Source organism: Toxorhynchites rutilus, chromosome 2 (assembly GCF_029784135.1).
Source record: "Toxorhynchites rutilus septentrionalis strain SRP chromosome 2, ASM2978413v1, whole genome shotgun sequence".
In the NCBI taxonomy this organism is placed as follows: Eukaryota; Metazoa; Arthropoda; class Insecta; order Diptera; family Culicidae; genus Toxorhynchites; species Toxorhynchites rutilus.
This window is the reverse complement of record NC_073745.1, coordinates 149,936,378-149,958,327: the sequence shown is the minus strand read 5'-3', so window position 1 is coordinate 149,958,327 and position 21,950 is coordinate 149,936,378. Positions and strand designations below refer to the sequence as shown.

Here is a 21,950-nt window from a genome sequence, read left to right as displayed (position 1 = left end):
TTTTCGCGCTTTCTGCTACATTGATTAGAGAAATTTAGAGCGCCGCACATACCGGGTTTTGCATTATTGTTTTATATTGACGGAATTAGCGTTTTAGTTCACTTTTAGTTTCGATTAGGATAAGATGTGCTTTGTTCGTTTTAGTAGCTAGTTTATAACTGAGATACAGATTCGGTGCAATTCATTACATCATGTGCGCGAATTATCGGTATAACGGTGCGTGATAGTCGATTGAGTAACTGCTCTCGCTGAGGGTGCGCTTCGAGGCATGTGTTCCCCGAGGCAGCAATAGGAGGTACCAGTGCGCCCTGTCTGTCGGGAAAATCCATCGGTCAGTGGCACGGTTTAACGGTACATTAGCAAAAAAAAAAACAATTAAGCCGAAGTGAAATCAGAAAAAGGAAATTTACACTATTCACGCGTGTTCCACGCAAACCCTTTGCAGCCATTGCAGCGAAACAAAGCGCAACGTGAACCAAACCATCGCACCATGAAGCGTGTGAAATCAGCGGCGGACTTAGATTTGAATGTAAATACTTCGATCTTTTGGGAGCTGCTACTTAGCCTAAGGTAATCGATCTATATGTTTGGTAGTGCAATATGGTAACAATCGACGATGGGTGGTCGGCATAAAGACGGTAATAATTTTGATGAGCGCAATGCTTTCAGTGTTAACTGATAGTCGTTTGCATTTGTTGGCGGATGTAAGGGAAACATAACATATCGAAAACTTCGACTCGTCTTCGTCTTCTCCAAATGCCCCGTCAGCAGTGCAATCTTCCCTGATTCGTTCCAAGAAACGTGGCTCCACAAAATTCTCGTCCCGTCAGTTAATTCCTGTGAATTTTTCCGACGTTCGTCCCTTAATCGGCACAGTTCCTTGTATTTCGCCGAGTCATCCAATCCGACAGCCGTCATGCCGTGAGCACGCGATGGTTTCAACACGGTAGTGGATATAATTCTTTATGTTTACTCAGCCGACGGTTCGTTCAAACTCTACCGCTTGATTCGGACCATTCTTCCATTGAAGCTTTTATTTATTCATCTTTTTTCTTTACGTGTTTTCGCTGTTTCATACGGTGTCTCCATTGATTACCGAATTGTTTACTGGCCTACCTGTGGAAGGAAAACAATCATTACATGCCGTCGTGGTTTTTATTTGGCGGCTGCCTTTTTAGATTTCATCTATGTTGATGTTTACTTTTTTTTATGACGTGATGAACGGCACCTTTGGTTTCGATTGATTTCCTTGTATATTTTCTGCTAGTTTAGTTATCGCTATCATTGTTCGGTTTAGTTAGTTATCAGTGAATTCTAAGCAGCGATGTAGTGATTGCGTTGTATTCTTGTGTATTCCACAATGATTTTGTCAAAAGATTCCTTAGCTTTACAATAATATCTGACTCCAAATTACATTATTACATCTTCTTCTTGTTCTGTAGGAGCATTGAACCACTGCGACCATTAGATTGATCTATTGTAGTGCACTCCAGTTTAGTTCAGTCAGTTCGTTCCATCAATCAGAGAATAAGTGATAGTCACACTAGCACTTTTCATTTCCCCCACAAGGTTTTTTTTAGGTGATACCTGCGTGTGTTTCTGTGCTGCGTGTTATTCTATTACAAGGTGTAATTAATAATTTTGATTGTCGTGATGTTGATAAAGCTCTCCAGTTGGCTTCAATCATCGACATTTCCCCGGATTTGAGTTCTGATTTCAGACAGGATGTAGATAATTCACAAAATGGCTCAAGTCCGACGAATTTAACACGAACACGAACGTAAAACACGAGTGATCCCGGACGACTTATATGACCACCTTCTTCCCTTACGCTGCGATTGAATTCAATCACTTTGAAAGGAACGCTGAAGCAAGTCTATGTTTCCATCCAGCCTTCGTTTATGATTAAAGTGACCAGATGGTCAGAGGTCTAACGCGGGACACAAAAAACAAAACGTTATGTATATACGTATATAACGTAAACCATAATTTGGGGAGTCTAAACTGATCAGTATTATTTCTTTCTGAGTATCGGCACTCAGTTGTGATTTTTCGGTGATTTAGATTTTTTTACGCCTGAAAAATCACTCGCTCAATTAGAGCATTTTCGCCTGACAAGCACGATTCAAATTCTACAATTTTCTTCAAATTACCGAAAAAATCCAATTCATTTTTCATCGATTTTAGTGTTAACGCATGCATTCAAAAAAATGGACTAATTTCGGATGGCGATGAAAGATAATTTATAGGAACAAATTTTGTTTAAATCTTACGTTTATTAAGTCTACAACAAAAATGATTCAAGGATGTTGATTCGCAGCAGCAGCACTGTCAAGCAACTTGATGATTTTTCCATACTGCAAGCTCCACTCCACAGTGAAGGAGTTGGACATCCTGAGGCACTTTGCGTCCGCCAGATATAGCCGATCTGGTATTTACAATATCCTCTCTTTTGCCGCTCCTTAAGCCGGGAGATCGAAGCAACCGGCCAAACGGTGGAGAAAAATCTGGCCAAAATAGACATTTTAATGCGGAAGCGTCAGACGAGACCGGCCGTATCTGAGCAGCAGGCAATCACCCAGAAGGAGTAGCTTGAGGTGCTGGTGAAAAACTACCTTCCGGCGAAATAAGTGAAAGACGAGACGTACTTGATGCTAGAATTCAACGAATGGCAGGGAACCGGGTATTTTACGTACGGGTATCCCCAGGTAAGAGATGACGTCGAATATATCATTCACATCAAGTTCTCGAAGAAGGTCCTTCTCTGATAGACGTGAAGGGAATGTCCAAGCCGCTCTTCTTTCGAGTCATAAAGGGTGTGTCACATCAAATTGCATCACGGAAAAAACGCTGTAGAAATTTAATTTTTAGGAATTATATCTTCAGCTTTCGCTTATAATCAGATAAGAGTGTATAGATCACGTTGGTCATGCTTCACTGTCAATTTTTCGTAAATTTGGAAAAATGTCGTCGAACGAAAAAGAGCGTCGTGAATTAATCTTGTGCACTCATTTCGAGAATCCGGAGTTGTCACATCGGGACATCGCTAAGATGCTGGGAATCGTCCAATCCACGGTCAGCAGAGTACTAAAACGATACATCGAGAACCTAACCATCGACCGGAAGGTGAAGAACGGCAAAAATGGATGCTCCGTCAGTGAAAAAGATCACAAGCGCGTAGTTAAGCAGTTTAGACGTAATCCGAGAAGTTCGGTCCGGGATGTCGCCAATAAGCTGAATTTGTCAAGTTCATTCGTCCAGCGGACCAAGCAGCGGGAGGGCCTGCGTACATACAAGGTTCAGAAGGCTCCTAACCGCGACGAAAGGCAAAACATGGTGGGGAAGACGCGAGCCCGAAAGCTGTACACCGAAATGCTGACGAAGCCGCATTGCCTGGTAATGGACGACGAAACCTACGTCAAAGCGGACTTTCGTCAGCTGCCGGGCCTGTTGTTCTTCTCCGCAGAGGACAAATTCAGCGTTCCGGAGGAGATTCGCAAGGAGAAACTATTCAAGTTTGCCAAAAAGTACATGGTGTGGCAAGCGATCTGCTTTTGCGGAAAGCGGAGCGCCCCCTTCGTGATGACCGGCACGGTAAACGGGCAGGTTTACCTTAAGGAGTGCCTACAGAAGCGTTTACTACCACTATTGAAGCAGCACGAGGGCCCGACCATCTTCTGGTCGGATCTCGCTTCGTGCCACTATTCAAAGGACGTGTTGGAGTGGTACGAAGCCAACGGGGTCACCTTCGTGCCAAAGGAAATGAACCCGCCCAACGCGCCGGAGCTTCGCCCAATAGAGAAATATTGGGCGATTATGAAGCAGGCCCTCCGGAAGAACCCAAAAGTTGTCAAATCGGAGGGGGACTTCAAGAGAAAATGGATTTCTGTTCAAAAAAAACTACAACCTGACGTTGTACAGAACCTTATGGACGGGGTAAAGAGGAAGGTGCGAGCATACGGGCTTGGGCTCGAAGTACGAATAAAAAGAAAATGCCAAAAGTTGTTTAATAGTTTTTATTTTACTGTCTAAAATTTTCAAAAGGATCAGTCTACTGGGCGAATTTCTACAGCGTTTTTTCCGTGATGCAATTTGATGTGACACACCCTTTATACTGAACGGGGAGATATATAGTACGAAGTGCTTGCCGGAGTTGGGAAGGTGATGTGGTCTCTATGCCGAACCTGCGATCAGACCATTATGCCAAAAGATCACTGGAGGATGGATCGGCTGGAGATAAACATTGTCGCGAAGACCACCAACCTTCCAACGTTCCCCAGCTGCGCCCGATACAAAACTTTTGGGCGAATGGCCAAAATAGAGAGACAGACGACCACCACAGCCACGAACACGCCGATATACATTTATTCATCGGCCATAGTTCAGGTTCCGGCCAACTTCCGTAAGACCGCCCAGCGCTTCATTTACGATACTTCATCAAACAACTCTGCCTCTCCCTGTCGAGTATACACTAGTTCTTCTGGCTTATTTAAAACGTTAAGCCCTGACCGAGCTAGGGAACCAAAGATGAAATTTTCGTCTGACTCACGTTGGTCCCTGCGGATCAATAGGGGACTTTCATAAAAATCATTTTCCAATTTTGTTGCTGTCGCTTCCAGTTGACACTCTCTAAACAAAAAGCCCAATGTCGGTGCGATGAAATCAACTCAACGTATTAATCTTTAGGTGCATTAGAAGCGCTCTTGAAAAGTCTGCCAAAAAAAAGTTTTTTTTGAGGTTCATCCATTTAAGAAAATCAACATGAACAAATTGTGATATTGAAATATATTGATATCGTGGGACATTTTCGTTTCTTTATCCAAATGCGGGACGTTTCGCGGGACGAAATCTTACGCGGGACATTTTGTTGAAATGTGGGACTGTCTGGTTAGTTTATTCATGATTAATATAGGGTTCAGTTGCAAATCTTTCGGGATTTGTAAGAGCCTCTTGAGATCTCCTTCTTGGAATTGTTTTGCACGTTTAAACCTAATAAAGGGTGTGTCACATCAAATTGCATCACGGAAAAAACGCTGTAGAAATTCGCCCAGTAGACCGATCCTTTTGGAAATTTTAGACAGTAAAATAAAAACTATTAAACAACTTTTGGCATTTTCTTTTTATTCATACTTCGAGCCCAAGCCCGTATAATATTTCTCTATTGGGCGAAGCTCCGGCTCGTTGGGCGGGTTCATTTCCTTTGGCACGAAGGTGACCCCGTTGGCTTCGTACCACTCCAACAAGTCTTTTGAATAGTGGCACGAAGCGAGATCCGGCCAGAAGATGGTAGGGCCCTCGTGCTGCTTCAATAGTGGTAGTAAGCGCTTCTGTAGGCACTCCTTAAGGTAAACCTGCCCGTTTACCGTGCCGGTCACGAAGGGAGCGCTCCGCTTTCCGCAAGAGCAGATCGCTTGCCACACCATGTACTTTTTGGCAAACTTTGATAGTTTCTGCTTGCGAATCTCCTCCGGAACGCTGAATTTGTCCTCTGCGGAGAAGAACAACAGGCCTGGCAGCTGACGAAAGTCCGCTTTGACGTAGGTTTCGTCGTCCATTACCAGGCAATGCGGCTTCGTAAGCATTTCGGTGTACAGCTTCCGGGCTCGCGTCTTCCCCACCATGTTTTGTCTTTCGTCGCGGTTAGGAGCCTTCTTAACATTGTATGTACGCAGGCCCTCCCACTGCTTGGTCCGCTGGACGAATGAACTTGACAAATTCAGCTTATTGGCGACATCCCGGACCGAACTTCTCGGATCACGTCTAAACTGCTTAACTACGCGCTTGTGATCTTTTTCACTGACGGAGCATCCATTTTTGCCGTTCTTCACCTTCCGGTCGATAGTTAGGTTCTCGAAGTATCGTTTTAGTACTCTGCTGACCGTGGATTGGACGATTCCCAGCATCTTACCGATGTCCCGATGTGACAACTCCGGATTCTCGAAATGAGTGTACAGGATTAATTCACGACGCTCTTTTTCGTTCGACGACATTTTTCCAAATTTACGAAAAATTGACAGTGAAGCATGGCCAACGTGATCTATACACTCTTATCTGATTATAAGCGAAAGCTGAAGATATAATTCCTAAAAATTAAATTTCTACAGCGTTTTTTCCGTGATGCAATTTGTTGTGACACACCCTTTAGCACATTTTTCCGCTTCAAGTTGCACATATTGGTGCAGGGGTAGAAGTATAAAAGATCATCAGGGGCCTTGGATCAAACGTTGTAGTTCATCGAACTTTTTCTGAGATGATATTTGTGTTATTTTAGGTCATTACACTAACGAAGCATAAGTTAACCTGGGTCTTACTTTTTCCGAGTATATCCAGTGAATCATTCTTGGTTTTAGACCCCTCCCATTCTTAGACTTGCAATCTTTTACTAGCTTTTCCCGGCGACTGTTTTTGAAAGATTTCCGCTGAGTCCTTACAATTTGCACCATTTGAGTGTGTAGTTTAGGGTCGTTTGCATTCTGTTGGAAATAGTATACTCACATATACCCCTACCTAAAATAATTATGCCATCAGCAAATCCAATGACTTCGTACCCCTTATTAGTTAGATTGTTGAGAAGATCATCAACAACAAGAGCCAATGTGCTGGTGCGGAATGTGTTGACTCGTTTAGACCTTGATTACATGTCCCTAATCTATTTTTTCCTCAAAATTATCGATCCCCGTGTTTAATCATGAGTATTGTCCAATCCTCCTTCTGTCCCTTCCTCTCCATGATAAAAAATGGCACCCTACTAACCTCGAGTCGTCCGCGATTAATCGGTTCCCCATACTATTAACCATAGAATAAGCAAAATTGTAAATATGCTTCAGAACTTATCTATGTACAAGGTCTGTTCAAAAAGTATCGCGACTTTCGAATTTACGCGGGTTACGTATATTTGATTCTAGACTTTTTTGTGGCATTATGTTGGTACTCATGTCTCTCACTTATACTAACAAGTACGGCTATTTTGAATGTTTAATTAATTTTTGACAACTGCTTTTCTTACACGTGTTTTGGTTCATCTTCGATTTTTGCCTATTGCAAAAATGGATCAAAGAATCTCATTTTGTGTGAAAAACTAAATTAAGTTGTTGATTACGACTTCTGGTGAATCTTCCTTGGAGCGAAACAACGTTTATCGTTATTCTGGAGCTTTAGAGAATCCACTACCCATTCAACTCTTGACTTCGTAAAGACTTAGCCACTTCTTAGCTCTATTCTCGTCTCTGATTTGACAAGATTGAGCTGTATTGAAGACCTGCACGTTTGTATTGAAGAAGTCATTTGGATTGAACCTGGTGGTGTGTTTCCATCATGATACTAAGTGTCTCCTGAGAATCGGTTGTGAACTGTCCATTTTAGTATTTTAGACTAACAAGTCCATTGGTATGATCCTTTGAATGGAGTTTATGGAGTCTTGCTACAGCAGGAATATTTTCAACTTGCTCACAAGGCTTGGGCTCGAAGTACGAATAAAAAGAAAATGCCAAAAGTTGTTTAATAGTTTTTATTTTACTGTCTAAAATTTTCAAAAGGATCAGTCTACTGGGCGAATTTCTACAGCGTTTTTTCCGTGATGCAATTTGATGTGACACACCCTTTATACTGAACGGGGAGATATATAGTACGAAGTGCTTGCCGGAGTTGGGAAGGTGATGTGGTCTCTATGCCGAACCTGCGATCAGACCATTATGCCAAAAGATCACTGGAGGATGGATCGGCTGGAGATAAACATTGTCGCGAAGACCACCAACCTTCCAACGTTCCCCAGCTGCGCCCGATACAAAACTTTTGGGCGAATGGCCAAAATAGAGAGACAGACGACCACCACAGCCACGAACACGCCGATATACATTTATTCATCGGCCATAGTTCAGGTTCCGGCCAACTTCCGTAAGACCGCCCAGCGCTTCATTTACGATACTTCATCAAACAACTCTGCCTCTCCCTGTCGAGTATACACTAGTTCTTCTGGCTTATTTAAAACGTTAAGCCCTGACCGAGCTAGGGAACCAAAGATGAAATTTTCGTCTGACTCACGTTGGTCCCTGCGGATCAATAGGGGACTTTCATAAAAATCATTTTCCAATTTTGTTGCTGTCGCTTCCAGTTGACACTCTCTAAACAAAAAGCCCAATGTCGGTGCGATGAAATCAACTCAACGTATTAATCTTTAGGTGCATTAGAAGCGCTCTTGAAAAGTCTGCCAAAAAAAAGTTTTTTTTGAGGTTCATCCATTTAAGAAAATCAACATGAACAAATTGTGATATTGAAATATATTGATATCGTGGGACATTTTCGTTTCTTTATCCAAATGCGGGACGTTTCGCGGGACGAAATCTTACGCGGGACATTTTGTTGAAATGTGGGACTGTCTGGTTAGTTTATTCATGATTAATATAGGGTTCAGTTGCAAATCTTTCGGGATTTGTAAGAGCCTCTTGAGATCTCCTTCTTGGAATTGTTTTGCACGTTTAAACCTAATAAAGGGTGTGTCACATCAAATTGCATCACGGAAAAAACGCTGTAGAAATTCGCCCAGTAGACCGATCCTTTTGGAAATTTTAGACAGTAAAATAAAAACTATTAAACAACTTTTGGCATTTTCTTTTTATTCATACTTCGAGCCCAAGCCCGTATAATATTTCTCTATTGGGCGAAGCTCCGGCTCGTTGGGCGGGTTCATTTCCTTTGGCACGAAGGTGACCCCGTTGGCTTCGTACCACTCCAACAAGTCTTTTGAATAGTGGCACGAAGCGAGATCCGGCCAGAAGATGGTAGGGCCCTCGTGCTGCTTCAATAGTGGTAGTAAGCGCTTCTGTAGGCACTCCTTAAGGTAAACCTGCCCGTTTACCGTGCCGGTCACGAAGGGAGCGCTCCGCTTTCCGCAAGAGCAGATCGCTTGCCACACCATGTACTTTTTGGCAAACTTTGATAGTTTCTGCTTGCGAATCTCCTCCGGAACGCTGAATTTGTCCTCTGCGGAGAAGAACAACAGGCCTGGCAGCTGACGAAAGTCCGCTTTGACGTAGGTTTCGTCGTCCATTACCAGGCAATGCGGCTTCGTAAGCATTTCGGTGTACAGCTTCCGGGCTCGCGTCTTCCCCACCATGTTTTGTCTTTCGTCGCGGTTAGGAGCCTTCTTAACATTGTATGTACGCAGGCCCTCCCACTGCTTGGTCCGCTGGACGAATGAACTTGACAAATTCAGCTTATTGGCGACATCCCGGACCGAACTTCTCGGATCACGTCTAAACTGCTTAACTACGCGCTTGTGATCTTTTTCACTGACGGAGCATCCATTTTTGCCGTTCTTCACCTTCCGGTCGATAGTTAGGTTCTCGAAGTATCGTTTTAGTACTCTGCTGACCGTGGATTGGACGATTCCCAGCATCTTACCGATGTCCCGATGTGACAACTCCGGATTCTCGAAATGAGTGTACAGGATTAATTCACGACGCTCTTTTTCGTTCGACGACATTTTTCCAAATTTACGAAAAATTGACAGTGAAGCATGGCCAACGTGATCTATACACTCTTATCTGATTATAAGCGAAAGCTGAAGATATAATTCCTAAAAATTAAATTTCTACAGCGTTTTTTCCGTGATGCAATTTGTTGTGACACACCCTTTAGCACATTTTTCCGCTTCAAGTTGCACATATTGGTGCAGGGGTAGAAGTATAAAAGATCATCAGGGGCCTTGGATCAAACGTTGTAGTTCATCGAACTTTTTCTGAGATGATATTTGTGTTATTTTAGGTCATTACACTAACGAAGCATAAGTTAACCTGGGTCTTACTTTTTCCGAGTATATCCAGTGAATCATTCTTGGTTTTAGACCCCTCCCATTCTTAGACTTGCAATCTTTTACTAGCTTTTCCCGGCGACTGTTTTTGAAAGATTTCCGCTGAGTCCTTACAATTTGCACCATTTGAGTGTGTAGTTTAGGGTCGTTTGCATTCTGTTGGAAATAGTATACTCACATATACCCCTACCTAAAATAATTATGCCATCAGCAAATCCAATGACTTCGTACCCCTTATTAGTTAGATTGTTGAGAAGATCATCAACAACAAGAGCCAATGTGCTGGTGCGGAATGTGTTGACTCGTTTAGACCTTGATTACATGTCCCTAATCTATTTTTTCCTCAAAATTATCGATCCCCGTGTTTAATCATGAGTATTGTCCAATCCTCCTTCTGTCCCTTCCTCTCCATGATAAAAAATGGCACCCTACTAACCTCGAGTCGTCCGCGATTAATCGGTTCCCCATACTATTAACCATAGAATAAGCAAAATTGTAAATATGCTTCAGAACTTATCTATGTACAAGGTCTGTTCAAAAAGTATCGCGACTTTCGAATTTACGCGGGTTACGTATATTTGATTCTAGACTTTTTTGTGGCATTATGTTGGTACTCATGTCTCTCACTTATACTAACAAGTACGGCTATTTTGAATGTTTAATTAATTTTTGACAACTGCTTTTCTTACACGTGTTTTGGTTCATCTTCGATTTTTGCCTATTGCAAAAATGGATCAAAGAATCTCATTTTGTGTGAAAAACTAAATTAAGTTGTTGATTACGACTTCTGGTGAATCTTCCTTGGAGCGAAACAACGTTTATCGTTATTCTGGAGCTTTAGAGAATCCACTACCCATTCAACTCTTGACTTCATAAAGACTTAGCCACTTCTTAGCTCTATTCTCGTCTCTGATTTGACAAGATTGAGCTGTATTGAAGACCTGCACGTTTGTATTGAAGAAGTCATTTGGATTGAACCTGGTGGTGTGTTTCCATCATGATACTAAGTGTCTCCTGAGAATCGGTTGTGAACTGTCCATTTTAGTATTTTAGACTAACAAGTCCATTGGTATGATCCTTTGAATGGAGTTTATGGAGTCTTGCTACAGCAGGAATATTTTCAACTTGCTCACAAGTGAGCTTCCAAGTCCGTCTTTTGGATTTGCGAATATCTTTATTACATCCCGTTAGACAGTTTTAGTACTCTGCGCAATTAGAAGTAGTTCTTGCTTTGTTGAAATGTTTACTAGAAATTTTTCAAGCTTTTCAAGCTTTTTTGTTTCAGCAAGATGACAGTTTTCATCAAATGTTGATGAAATATTGGTTCCAAATTCCAACAAAATTAGTTCAAGCTATTCATGGGAAGGTATAATTGTTTTCTCAGTTTGTTTTAGGGTTTCTGAATTATTATATCAGAAGATCACCTGAATTATAATTGAATATCGCCCCAGACCGTGTGGCCGGCTTTAATGTCACATCCTATGATGCATTGTTTGTTCTTCAATTCACAGTTTCGAACCAACGCAGCAACTTCTAATGGGGGAATTACAACTTTGTCTCCAGGAAAATAATCCGATGCGATGATGATAGTGGTTTTCCCTTGGGTCATTGCAACGATGTATCTATGAATTCTGTAAGGGTTACATGAGGGTTGCCAATAATAATTTTTAAAAAACTGGATCCTGTAGAACCGCTTTAATTTAAAAATATGGACTTTAAAACGATTTTCTTAACCATTCCAATGATTGAGAAATAGAATTTTCTTCGAAGCTTCGTGTATTTTTTAAATGTAGTTCATAAAATGGCGAAATAAACAATTAATCAATCATATCAGTCGAGCGTCAAAACAACGTTTTCTACTTCTCGAACATTACTATGAAGTAATTTTTTAGGATCTTTTGTTCTAGAACCTCTAGAAAATACGGTTTTATTTGCTCAAGTGTTACTTCGGTTTTGTAATTATATAATATTAATATTGAAAAGTTATTTATCTCAAATTTTGGTACTATTCTTTGGTATTTTAGTTCTTATATCAGGTTTGTCCAAACCAAATTTTGGTACCAAGATCAAAATGAGGTATCCTTAAGTATTTCGTCCTGCTCGAGATTGTACTTTTGGAAAAATATTCATAGTATTCATACTTACTAAACAAACACTATAGTGCTTATGTATTTTATGCAAAGTAAGCATTTTCTCTTCATTTGAAATATAGGGTTGGGGAAAAAGAAATGTCGAATTTCTGATCGAAATTTGACGTTTTATTTAACATACTTAAAATTATCCAATTTAAGTAACATATGCGCCGTTTTGTTCGCAAACTTGTTGCCATTTAGAAGGCAACTTCATTATCTCTCCCTTATAACACCCCCCCCCCCCCCCTCCTTATTTGCAAAAAAAAAACCCAGACAGCCAGTTTTCGCAAGCCTCTTTTGAGGCCAACTTAGTATCACCAAGAGCGTTTTGCATGGACCGGAAGAGATGATAATCACTTGGAGCCAGGCAATAGGACATACCACCGAGCTCCCGTAGCTTCTGGCGGGTCATCAAAGATGTGTGAGGCCGAGCGTTGTCCTGGTGGAAAACAACACCATTCCTATTGATCATTTCTGGCCGCTTCTGGTCAATCGACTGCTTCAAACGGTCAAGCTGCTCACAGTAGAGAACCGAGTTGAGGGTCTGGCCATAGTTGAGCAGCTCATAGTGGATGATTCCCTTCCAATCCCACCAAACACACAGCAAAACCTTCCTGGCCGTCAATCCGGGCTCGGCGATGGTTTGGGCTGGCTCACCGCGCTTCGACCACGACTTTTTTCGCTTAAGGTTGTCGTACGTGATCCACTTTTCATCACCAGTCACCATCTTCTTCAAAAATGGGTCGAGTTCGTTCCGTTTCAGCAGTGCATCGTAGGCGTTGATTCGATCTAAAAGATATTTTTGCGTAAACTCGTGTGACACCCATACATCCAGCTTTTTTTGGAATCCAATCTTCTGCAAATGATTCCAAACAGTTTTATGGTCTATGCCCAGTTCCTGGACAATCGAGCGAGTGCTCACATGCCGGTCTACTTAGATGATTTCAACGATTTTATCGGTTTCCACGACGATTGGCATACCAGTACGGGGTGTATCTTCGACAGCCACTACACCAGAACGAAATCGATCAAACTAACGCTGTGCTGTGCGAATCGTTACAGTATCGGGTCCATAAACTACACGATTTTTTTCGGCCGCCTTCGTTGCAGTTTTACTTCGCAGGTAGTAAAAACGTAAAATATGGCGAATTTCTTGCTTGGTGGACTCTTTGACGCGCTATAACTTGAGACTGAAAAGGACAATCACAACACTGTAAAAACGACACTTGTAGCACAGATTGTCGCCTTTAATAACCGTATAGTATGACCCGATGCGATAAGTACAACACAAGATATGTTTAAGTGTTGCCATATATTGACAATATACGACATTTCTTTTTCCCCAACCCAATAATACATAGAAGCTAGCTGTCAGTTTTATTCAATGACACACACGTTACAGATAATCACATACGTATGTTTTCTTGTGGATTTATCCCATCCCTTTTATAGGTCACCGTCTTCTTCTTCTTCTTAAATGACACTAATGTTCCTAGTGGAACTTTGCCGTCTCAATGTAGGGGAATTTTGGGGGATTTTGAATTTCCGATTTCTGTTAATGAGAACACCATCTACATGTTATTCTATAATATTTAGGCCACCCTGAAAAAAATGAAAAATGAAGAAATGAAATAACTGTACTGGTGGGGTAAAACGGACAGTTGCCAGTGGGAGTGAGATAAACTGTGAAAAGTCTGTTTAATCTATTTCAAAGGAATGCCCTGCGTCTATAAACGGAAACCAAATCGCCAAATGTGGACTGTTTAGAAGCTGACTGGAACCAAAAGCAAAATAGTTGAGGGACTGTCTGTTTATACTACTGAAAAGCACGATATCACCTCTAGGTGGATTAATTCGGTTATTTTTTCATCATTTAACGGACATTCGTGATGAGTTCAGACCTTGGTTGAATAGAATTTTCCTCTCGCGATCGACAAACCTCTACGCTCCATATATTATAAACCTGTCTATATTACCCGCATCGAAAAAAATGTTGTACGTTTCGGTCTGTTTTAGTTTCAGTAAAAAAACATTGAAAAACACTTTTATGTAAATATTTGGCCAATAAGGTAGAAAAACAGTATATTGAATTGCAAGAAAATGCATCAAGATTTTGGGAAACATGAGTTCCCAAAGATGTAATTGAAGTTCTTCTTAACATGTCCGTTACTCCCACCTCCCCTAGTATTACTTGCGTCATTTTTATTAGTTGAGTTTCTATGCCAAATAGCACGCCTTGAATGCATTCTGTGTGGTAAGCTCTAGAATACGCGTGACCATAGTGCAAGACGAAGGATATTTCTTTGACGAAAAATTCCCTCGACCAGAACGGGAATCGAATCGAACCCCCGGCATGTTGTGACGTGACGCTAACCACTCGTCCACGGGAGCACAATTGTAGGTCACCGTGCGGGATCGAATAACCCGACATTGAATTATAAGAAAACAATAAAAACATTCCGTAATTAGCATGCTATTTTTCCTCCGGTATAAAACTACAAACAGGTGAATTATTCTTTTCTCACGATATATATGTCAGACATTAGACGACGCAGACGTTCAAAGATGCCGAGCGTAATCGTGAAACTTCAACATCACGCTTCCCACCTGGCCGGACGCAATGGGTGGTACTTCGAACAACAAGTCATTGCGAATGGTGCCGTCGTGAGTGTTTCATTTCCGATCCGAGTAATAATATATCATTTCAATCAAGCAAATGCTTGGGAATGTGGGTGTAGGAAATGTGCATAACGGTGATAATGACATATTCTTGGTGGGTGATGAGAGAAACATATCTATGGTGCTGCTTTTTAGATCTACTTCCCGTGTTATAATGAACTGAAGGAAATGGCTTTCCGTTCCTCTCCACCAAGAACATTTGTTACTCTGATTCTATGTCCCGTTATCTTACAATAACCATAAAGCGATATTAGCTGAAGAAAGATTGTTATCTCCAGAACTATATGATTTACGTTATTAACCATAACCACCAATTCTTCTAATTTCTTCTATCCTATTATGTTTCTTTACAGGTATGGATTCATCTGGTTCTCTTCTGGACATATGTGAGTCAAAACCATTTTCCACCAGAATAAAATTTCACCTTATATCGCCGATATGCCCACGAAAATGGTTCCATTGAACCATCCGATGTTGCGTTTTTTATCTTCCTCGCCGTCCTGGAATACATTGTGTGTATGTGTTCTGAAAAAAAGATAAATTGGAATGAAACCACTTTTCAATCTCGGAGGAACTCGTAAAAACAAGTTTCTGTGGTCTAGTTTTGTTTTTATTATGTTACCGGTCATGTGGTTATCTGTTTGATGTGTGTTTTATCTCCGAACTCGAAATACATGCGCGCGTGCTCAAGCTTCGTATGCTTCGAATCTACACGCGATTCCATCATCAATCACGGTTTCTTGGTGAACGTTTAGCGTTAGGTTTAGTGTTTAGCGGTTGATTGAGTTTGTTATAAGTGAGCTTTTGCACATTTTGTTGTCTCATGTAAATTAGTAATTAGTAAAAACACAACAAATCAGCTTTGATTTCGGACACATTCGTAGCGATTCAATCATTACGTCGTAACGTGGTAAAAGTACTGGATAGGATCACAAGGTGAGATAATTAATGGAATTCGAACATCGAATGGAAGTGCCTTTAGAAGGTATCGTTAGTAATGGATAGGTTTTGAAAAATAATATTACATTTTTTCGACTTTTTCGCAAATATTGTTATATTGCTCATGAAGAGTTGCAGAAGCAGTCCATCGCACGTTATGCCACCACTAATCCAACTCATTTAAGTTCATTGATATCATTCAACTTTCTCCCGCATCTTTCGCAATTTCTGGGGAAAGTGTGTGTTTTTTTGCATATGGTGTATTTTGGAGACTCGTCTAACATGGACAAAACATTCGTAACTGGCTATATAAATATAATAATAGAAAAACCTCAGCTAACTTCAATGTTTTGGAATCGAAACTTTTCTCAGAAAATTTGTATCGAAATCTGTATTAAATTTATAAGTTCAAATTTGAAGCATTATCTTAGCTTTAGCATAATTTATAGTTGATATGAATTTGACGATGTTGATGGTATCCACATAGAAATTTACATTCACTGTGCTTCAGTGGGAAAAAGATAAACAGTGTTATTTATTTATTGTAAAGATGGGCAGACTTTCGCAGATTTTTTCGTCTTAGATTGAACATGAGAAAACAGTACTTCACGCTTCATACCAATACCAAATTCTTTTCAGTACTAAAATCAATATCATGCAGACTGATTCGAATGCTAAATGAATAAAATTGATGAGATGGGGAAAATATTATTGAGATCAAGTCATAACTATGAAAAACCAATAAATATGTAATCTATAATCTGTAAGTACAGATTCTTGGTTCCAAAAAGTCGGAAAATCTGTATAAACACAGATTATTCTGTAGATATGGTAACCCTGCGAAGAAGTTGTAGACCACATAGGCAATGTTTCACCGCCCTTCGATGCGACTTGATGATCGTGAGATGCATTACAAAGAATTCCTCACAATCATCTTATAAGATGCAGCAAGAACTATCTGTATCGGATTGACGATAGGACAAAGTACAATTGAAGCCGGATTATTCGCTCGCAGTTCTCTGAAAAAAAAAACTTTTGATATAATTGAGAAACTATAAAAAGAGACTCCTGTTTGAATTATCGCATCTATCTTGCTGGCTATGAAGAGTTACGAACTGTCCTTTTAAGTGATGAGCCGATGTTCAATTTGTTCAGAAGCGAATGGAATCGTTAGACGCTTAGATTCTCGTTCCTTCCAACAGACTATTGAACACGATGGAGGCAAAGTAGTGGTCTGTGGGGTTTTGACGTAGAACAACATCTTTACGTAAGGGTATCAAATACGAAAACATGTCACGTTAACATGAAATAATTTTAACGTCAATAACTATGTTTTCTACGAATCAATGATTTGCAAACCGATTGAATCGAAAAATTCCCATGCATTCCCTTTTTTCTCATTCCCATTTCAAGCTTTTATGTGCTGACCCGCACTGTCAATAACGAACAACGAATGCAGTGGCGAAACACAATTTTATATGATACTGCGTATCAGTAGCGCGTAAATCGGTCGTTCAAAATGCATATGTAGTGTTCATTCTACGGATTTTGTTTCTATTAAACACAATTACGCGGTCACTCGCTCGAAATACAAATGCAGTGCTCCCTCTACGGACACTGGGGAGAGAAAATATTGCAATTCATACTCTGTCCGTTTGCTATTTAAGTGGGTATGAAAGAAGGCCAGCGCGTATGTATATCAATATCAAAATGTTTGATATTGAAAACCAAAACATAAATCCAAATAATAAAACGAGCATTTCATAATGTATTTTTGCCTAAAACAAAAAAGCAAACGAAATAAACGAAGTCTCGCTCCAATCCCTAGGGACCAACATTGAGATTTTTGTTAGGAAAAGCATCTCGGTCTGACAGTCACTAGGTTAGAAAATAAATAAAATATGGCTTGTTCTTAGATTTGTTACAAAACATGACTACTTTCTAGTGGAATTTCTGACAATTTTCTTTTTCTACAATAAATATCTTTGGGTGCTGGCTCTACGTGTTAAAAATGTGGAATGGTGATGGACCATCAAACATATAAAATCCGGTATTGGCGGAAATATACTATATTGTAACGCTTTTATTTTACAGGGGCTGGATAGTGGATAGTGTTTGGGGAGCCAGGCCTAAAACTTCGAAAGCTCACAACTTCCAGGCTCCCAACATCGACGATTATCCACTAATCAAAAGGCCCAATATAATGATAATGGTAATATGGTAATATGGCGATGCACGTTTGTGTAAAGTCTAGTGAACGTCTTTCATTTTTATGGCGATTCACTCATTATTTGCCAAATCAAATGGCGGGCGGTTAAAGAAATCGCGAACAAAAATATTCCGCCACTTCGCCTATTGTTCGTCCTTTTACAATGGGTCAGATACATCCGGTTCGAAGGACCATAATGTTGGGGAGCCAGGTCTAAAACTTCGTTGGCTCACCGCTGCCAGGCTCCCAACATCGACTATTATCCACTGATCAAAAGGCCGTCGGTAGAAATCCAAAACACAACCAAAACTGCATTTCTATGCAGTACCGACGGCAACCACAAACAGCTATTCTGTAGACAGTGCGCAGCCAGTTCTTTCTCCCGTACAATAATTAACAAGAGTCCATCACACATTCACACAGTTTGTTAATTTATACACACATTTTTTTATACATGTTTCACAATATTACAATACATTTAATTGAATATATAATTCACAGTTAAATACAACAAATTCCATGTATAATAGACCAACAATTAACAGTAAGTTCGTTCCTCAAAATTGGTGATTTTATCTCCCCGTGATGGACCGATAGCAACTGAGCTTGCTCCGCTCAGCGCCAATTTCACACCGCACTGATGGTGATGTTATTGACCTCAGATCAATGCGATGATTTCCGAAGATCCATCGGCAGTGGTGAATTTCCATCATCCGTTGTGGTCGCTGTTCCTCAACGATAACTAATATCTTCACATGGTCCGTTTGTTTACCAAATCCTCCCTTGTTTGCGACCAGCTGATGAATACGCTCAGTCTTGTTGATGTTACGGATCTAGGGATGCCATGTTAGTCGCGAACAGATAGAGTGGACGTTTAAAACAGCCTTACATTTCAGCCGACCTTGGTTCTACCCCCTCGATATCGTTTGCATTTTTTGTGTACAATCGCAAGCTGACGTTTAGTCTGAGAGAAAGAGATGTCTGCTCCCATACATACAAACATTTCACATCCTTGGTATGTATAAAACAAAAAAAAATGGGAAAATGGGAATGCTCCAAATTCTTGTCGATTTAACTCATTTACGGACTTAGTAATTTTAATGTGTAGCATATCAAATAAATAACAAAAAATCGCATATTCATAGTCCATCAAAATCCGTTTGCAGCAAAAATAGTTATCGACGTTAACATTATTCCAAGAAAACGAGACATGTTTACTGATTTGGCACCCTTAATGAAAGTCGTAGTCCTACGTCAAAAATCTTTCAAGAGAGAACGAGAGCTGAAAACACTATCATTCCAAAGTCCTGATTCTGGCGCAGGAATCGCGTGCTCAGTTTTGTGAGCAAGCTAAAGCTCTTCTGGGTCACTGAAGGCATAGGAATGCGTATTTAAGTACAGCTAAAGGGTGTGTCACATCAAATTGCATCACGGAAAAAACTTGTAGAAATTTAATTTTTAGGAATTATATATTCAGCTTTCGCTTATAATCAGATAAGAGTGTATAGATCACGTTGGTCATGCTTCACTGTAAATTTTTCGTAAATTTGGAAAAATGTCGTCGAACGAAAAAGAGCGTCGTGAATTAATCCTGCGCACCCATTTCGAGAATCCGAAGTTGTCACATCGGGACATCGGTAAGATGCTGGGAATCGTCCAATCCACGGTCAGCAGGGTACTAAAACGATACTTCGAAAACCTAACCATCGACCGGAAGGTGAAGAACGGCAAAAATGGATGCTCCGTCAGTGAAAAAGATCACAAGCGCGTAGTTAAGCAGTTTAGACGTGATCCGAGAAGTTCGGTCCGGGATGTCGCCAATAAGCTGAATTTGTCAAGTTCATTCGTCCAGCGGACCAAGCAGCGGGAGGGCCTGCGTACATACAAGGTTCAGAAGGCTACTAACCGCGACGAGAGGCAAAACATGGTGGGGAAGACGCGAGCCCGGAAGCTGTACACCGAAATGCTGACGAAGCCGCATTGCCTGGTAATGGACGACGAAACCTACGTCAAAGCGGACTTTCGTCAGCTGCCGGGCCTGTTGTTCTTCTCCGCAGAGGACAAATTCAGCGTTCCGGAGGAGATTCGCAAGCAGAAACTATCCAAGTTTGCCAAAAAGTACATGGTGTGGCAAGCGATCTGCTCTTGCGGAAAGCGGAGCGCCCCCTTCGTGATGACCGGCACGGTAAACGGGCAGGTTTACCTTAAGGAGTGCCTACAGAAGCGCTTACTACCACTATTGAAGCAGCACGAGGGCCCGACCATCTTCTGGCCGGATCTCGCTTCGTGCCACTATTCAAAGGACGTGTTGGAGTGGTACGAAGCCAACGGGGTCACCTTCGTGCCAAAGGAAATGAACCCGCCCAACGCGCCGAAGCTTCGCCCAATAGAGAAATATTGGGCGATTATGAAACAGGCCCTTTGGAAGAACCCAAAAGTTGTCAAATCGGAGGCGGACTTCAAGAGAAAATGGATTTCTGTTCAAAAAAAAACTACAACCTGACGTTGTACAGAACCTTATGGACGGGGTAAAAAGGAAGGTGCGAGCATACGGGCTTGGGCTCGAAGTATGAATAAATTTTTTTTTTTTTATCGGTATTATAGTGATTTTCAACTCATTAGGCTGGTTCGTCACTTTTACTTCTATTTTTGGAAGAATGTCGGGAGTGAGAATTGAACTCGTGACCATTAGCGTGAGAGGCATGGATGTTACCACTACGCCAGATCGCCTCCACTATGAATAAAAAGAAAATGCCAAAAGTTGTTTAATAGTTTTTATTTTACTGTCTAAAATTTTCAAAAGGATCGGTCTACTGGGCGAATTTCTACAGCGTTTTTCCGTGATGCAATTTGATGTGACACACCCTTTATGCGAAAAAAAGCTATGCGCATTGATTAGTTTGTAACTTTGGGGATCATTGTCGGTGTCCCGGGTGGTGAAGTAATTCAACGAGACGCAGACGACCCAACGGCGATCAGGCAACGGATGAAAATCGAAGACAGGTCACCTGGCTAAGTTGTGTTGAATCTGTTCAAGCGTCAACCGAATCTTTCGAATCACGATGCGCCAAAGAATGCGGATTTTCCCATCTAGTTTGTTCAAAAATTATGAAACGTTCCTTCCCCCACGTCTGCAAGGTTTGGGAGGCTCCGAAATGGAACGAAAAACAACAACATACATCACGACGGTTACCGTTAACGGGAATTTCTACCGATAAGGATGCCTCCAGAAGCACCTGCTGCCAGCCCTGTGGTCTCACGAAGGCGAGATGCTGTTTTGACCGGACTTGGTATTCTGTCACCTGGCGTGGCCGGTGTTATACTGGTACAGAGGTATCAATGTAGTTTTTGTACCAAAAGACATAAACCCACCGAATTACGAAATGTACAGTCTTCCCAAGCTCAAGCTCAAAAGACATCAACCGACCGAACTCACTGGAACTTCGCCCGATTGGAAAGTTTTGGATCATCATGAAGACTTCGTGTGTGTTGGTGTTGGTGTTGGAGATCGAACTGACTTTGAAGAAACAGGGGGCAAAAGAATCGAAACCATTGTCTTATGAGCAGTGTTCGCCATTTGATCCATTCACTGAAAAAATCGTTTTCGTTCGTTCAAACATCTTACAGAAACCATTTCTCCCAGCGGCATTCTTTTGTTGTTACGTGTTACACAAATCACGACACAAAAGAAAACTAGACAACTTTGCATCGGTTCGCACTTCATGATACACGAGTCATCAAACAAAAACCGTCTTGTACGGTTTCGGTGCAGAAAGTTTATTTTCTTCTTTGCCTCTAACATATACATATCGAACCTCTCCATGCATCACGAAACAGCAGGATCATACGGACTACGCAATGCGAATGATGCATATTCAACTAATGTAGCAGATCCTGATTCTTAAATCTCAGAGAGTGCAAACTATATGATTATTTAGCTCGATAGAGGCTAAGGGAAGGGTAGTCAGATTATATTTTTCATTTTTAACGCTGATATTCCTTGAAATATATAGATTGACATATAGACCGCATATTTTTACTAGCAACACCGCTCCAGTGAGAAATAAAAACTCTCTCGTTTTAGATCTTTTCCCATTTGCTGCTCTCCGCAAATGGTGACCGAATGATGACGTAATTTTTCTTGTATCATTTCTCGCTCTACATTTGTCTGTGCAGTGGTTTT

The 21,950-nt window shown here is 41.1% G+C and overlaps 1 protein-coding gene and 1 long non-coding RNA gene across 6 annotated transcripts in view; one reads left to right on the top strand and one right to left on the bottom strand.

Moving 5' to 3' along the window:
* The window catches only part of LOC129770880 (uncharacterized), a 273,533-nt gene that overhangs the window by 158,770 nt on the left and 92,813 nt on the right, over positions 1-21,950 (top strand). Inside the window, exon 1 of one of the 5 annotated variants that reach the window (XM_055774038.1) lies at positions 300-570. The exons of the other annotated variants lie outside the window; for them this stretch is intronic. Coding sequence (XP_055630013.1) covers positions 491-570 — 80 coding nt within the window. The 5' untranslated portion in view covers positions 300-490. Of the gene's footprint in view, positions 1-299; positions 571-21,950 lie in introns of those variants that run through there. 5 annotated transcript variants of the gene reach the window in all.
* Positions 13,311-18,346, bottom strand: LOC129770882 (uncharacterized). Its single transcript, XR_008742226.1, has 3 exons — positions 18,001-18,346; positions 15,044-15,144; positions 13,311-13,542 (listed from the first exon to the last, which is right to left on the bottom strand). It is a non-coding gene; the product is annotated as an uncharacterized LOC129770882 (long non-coding RNA).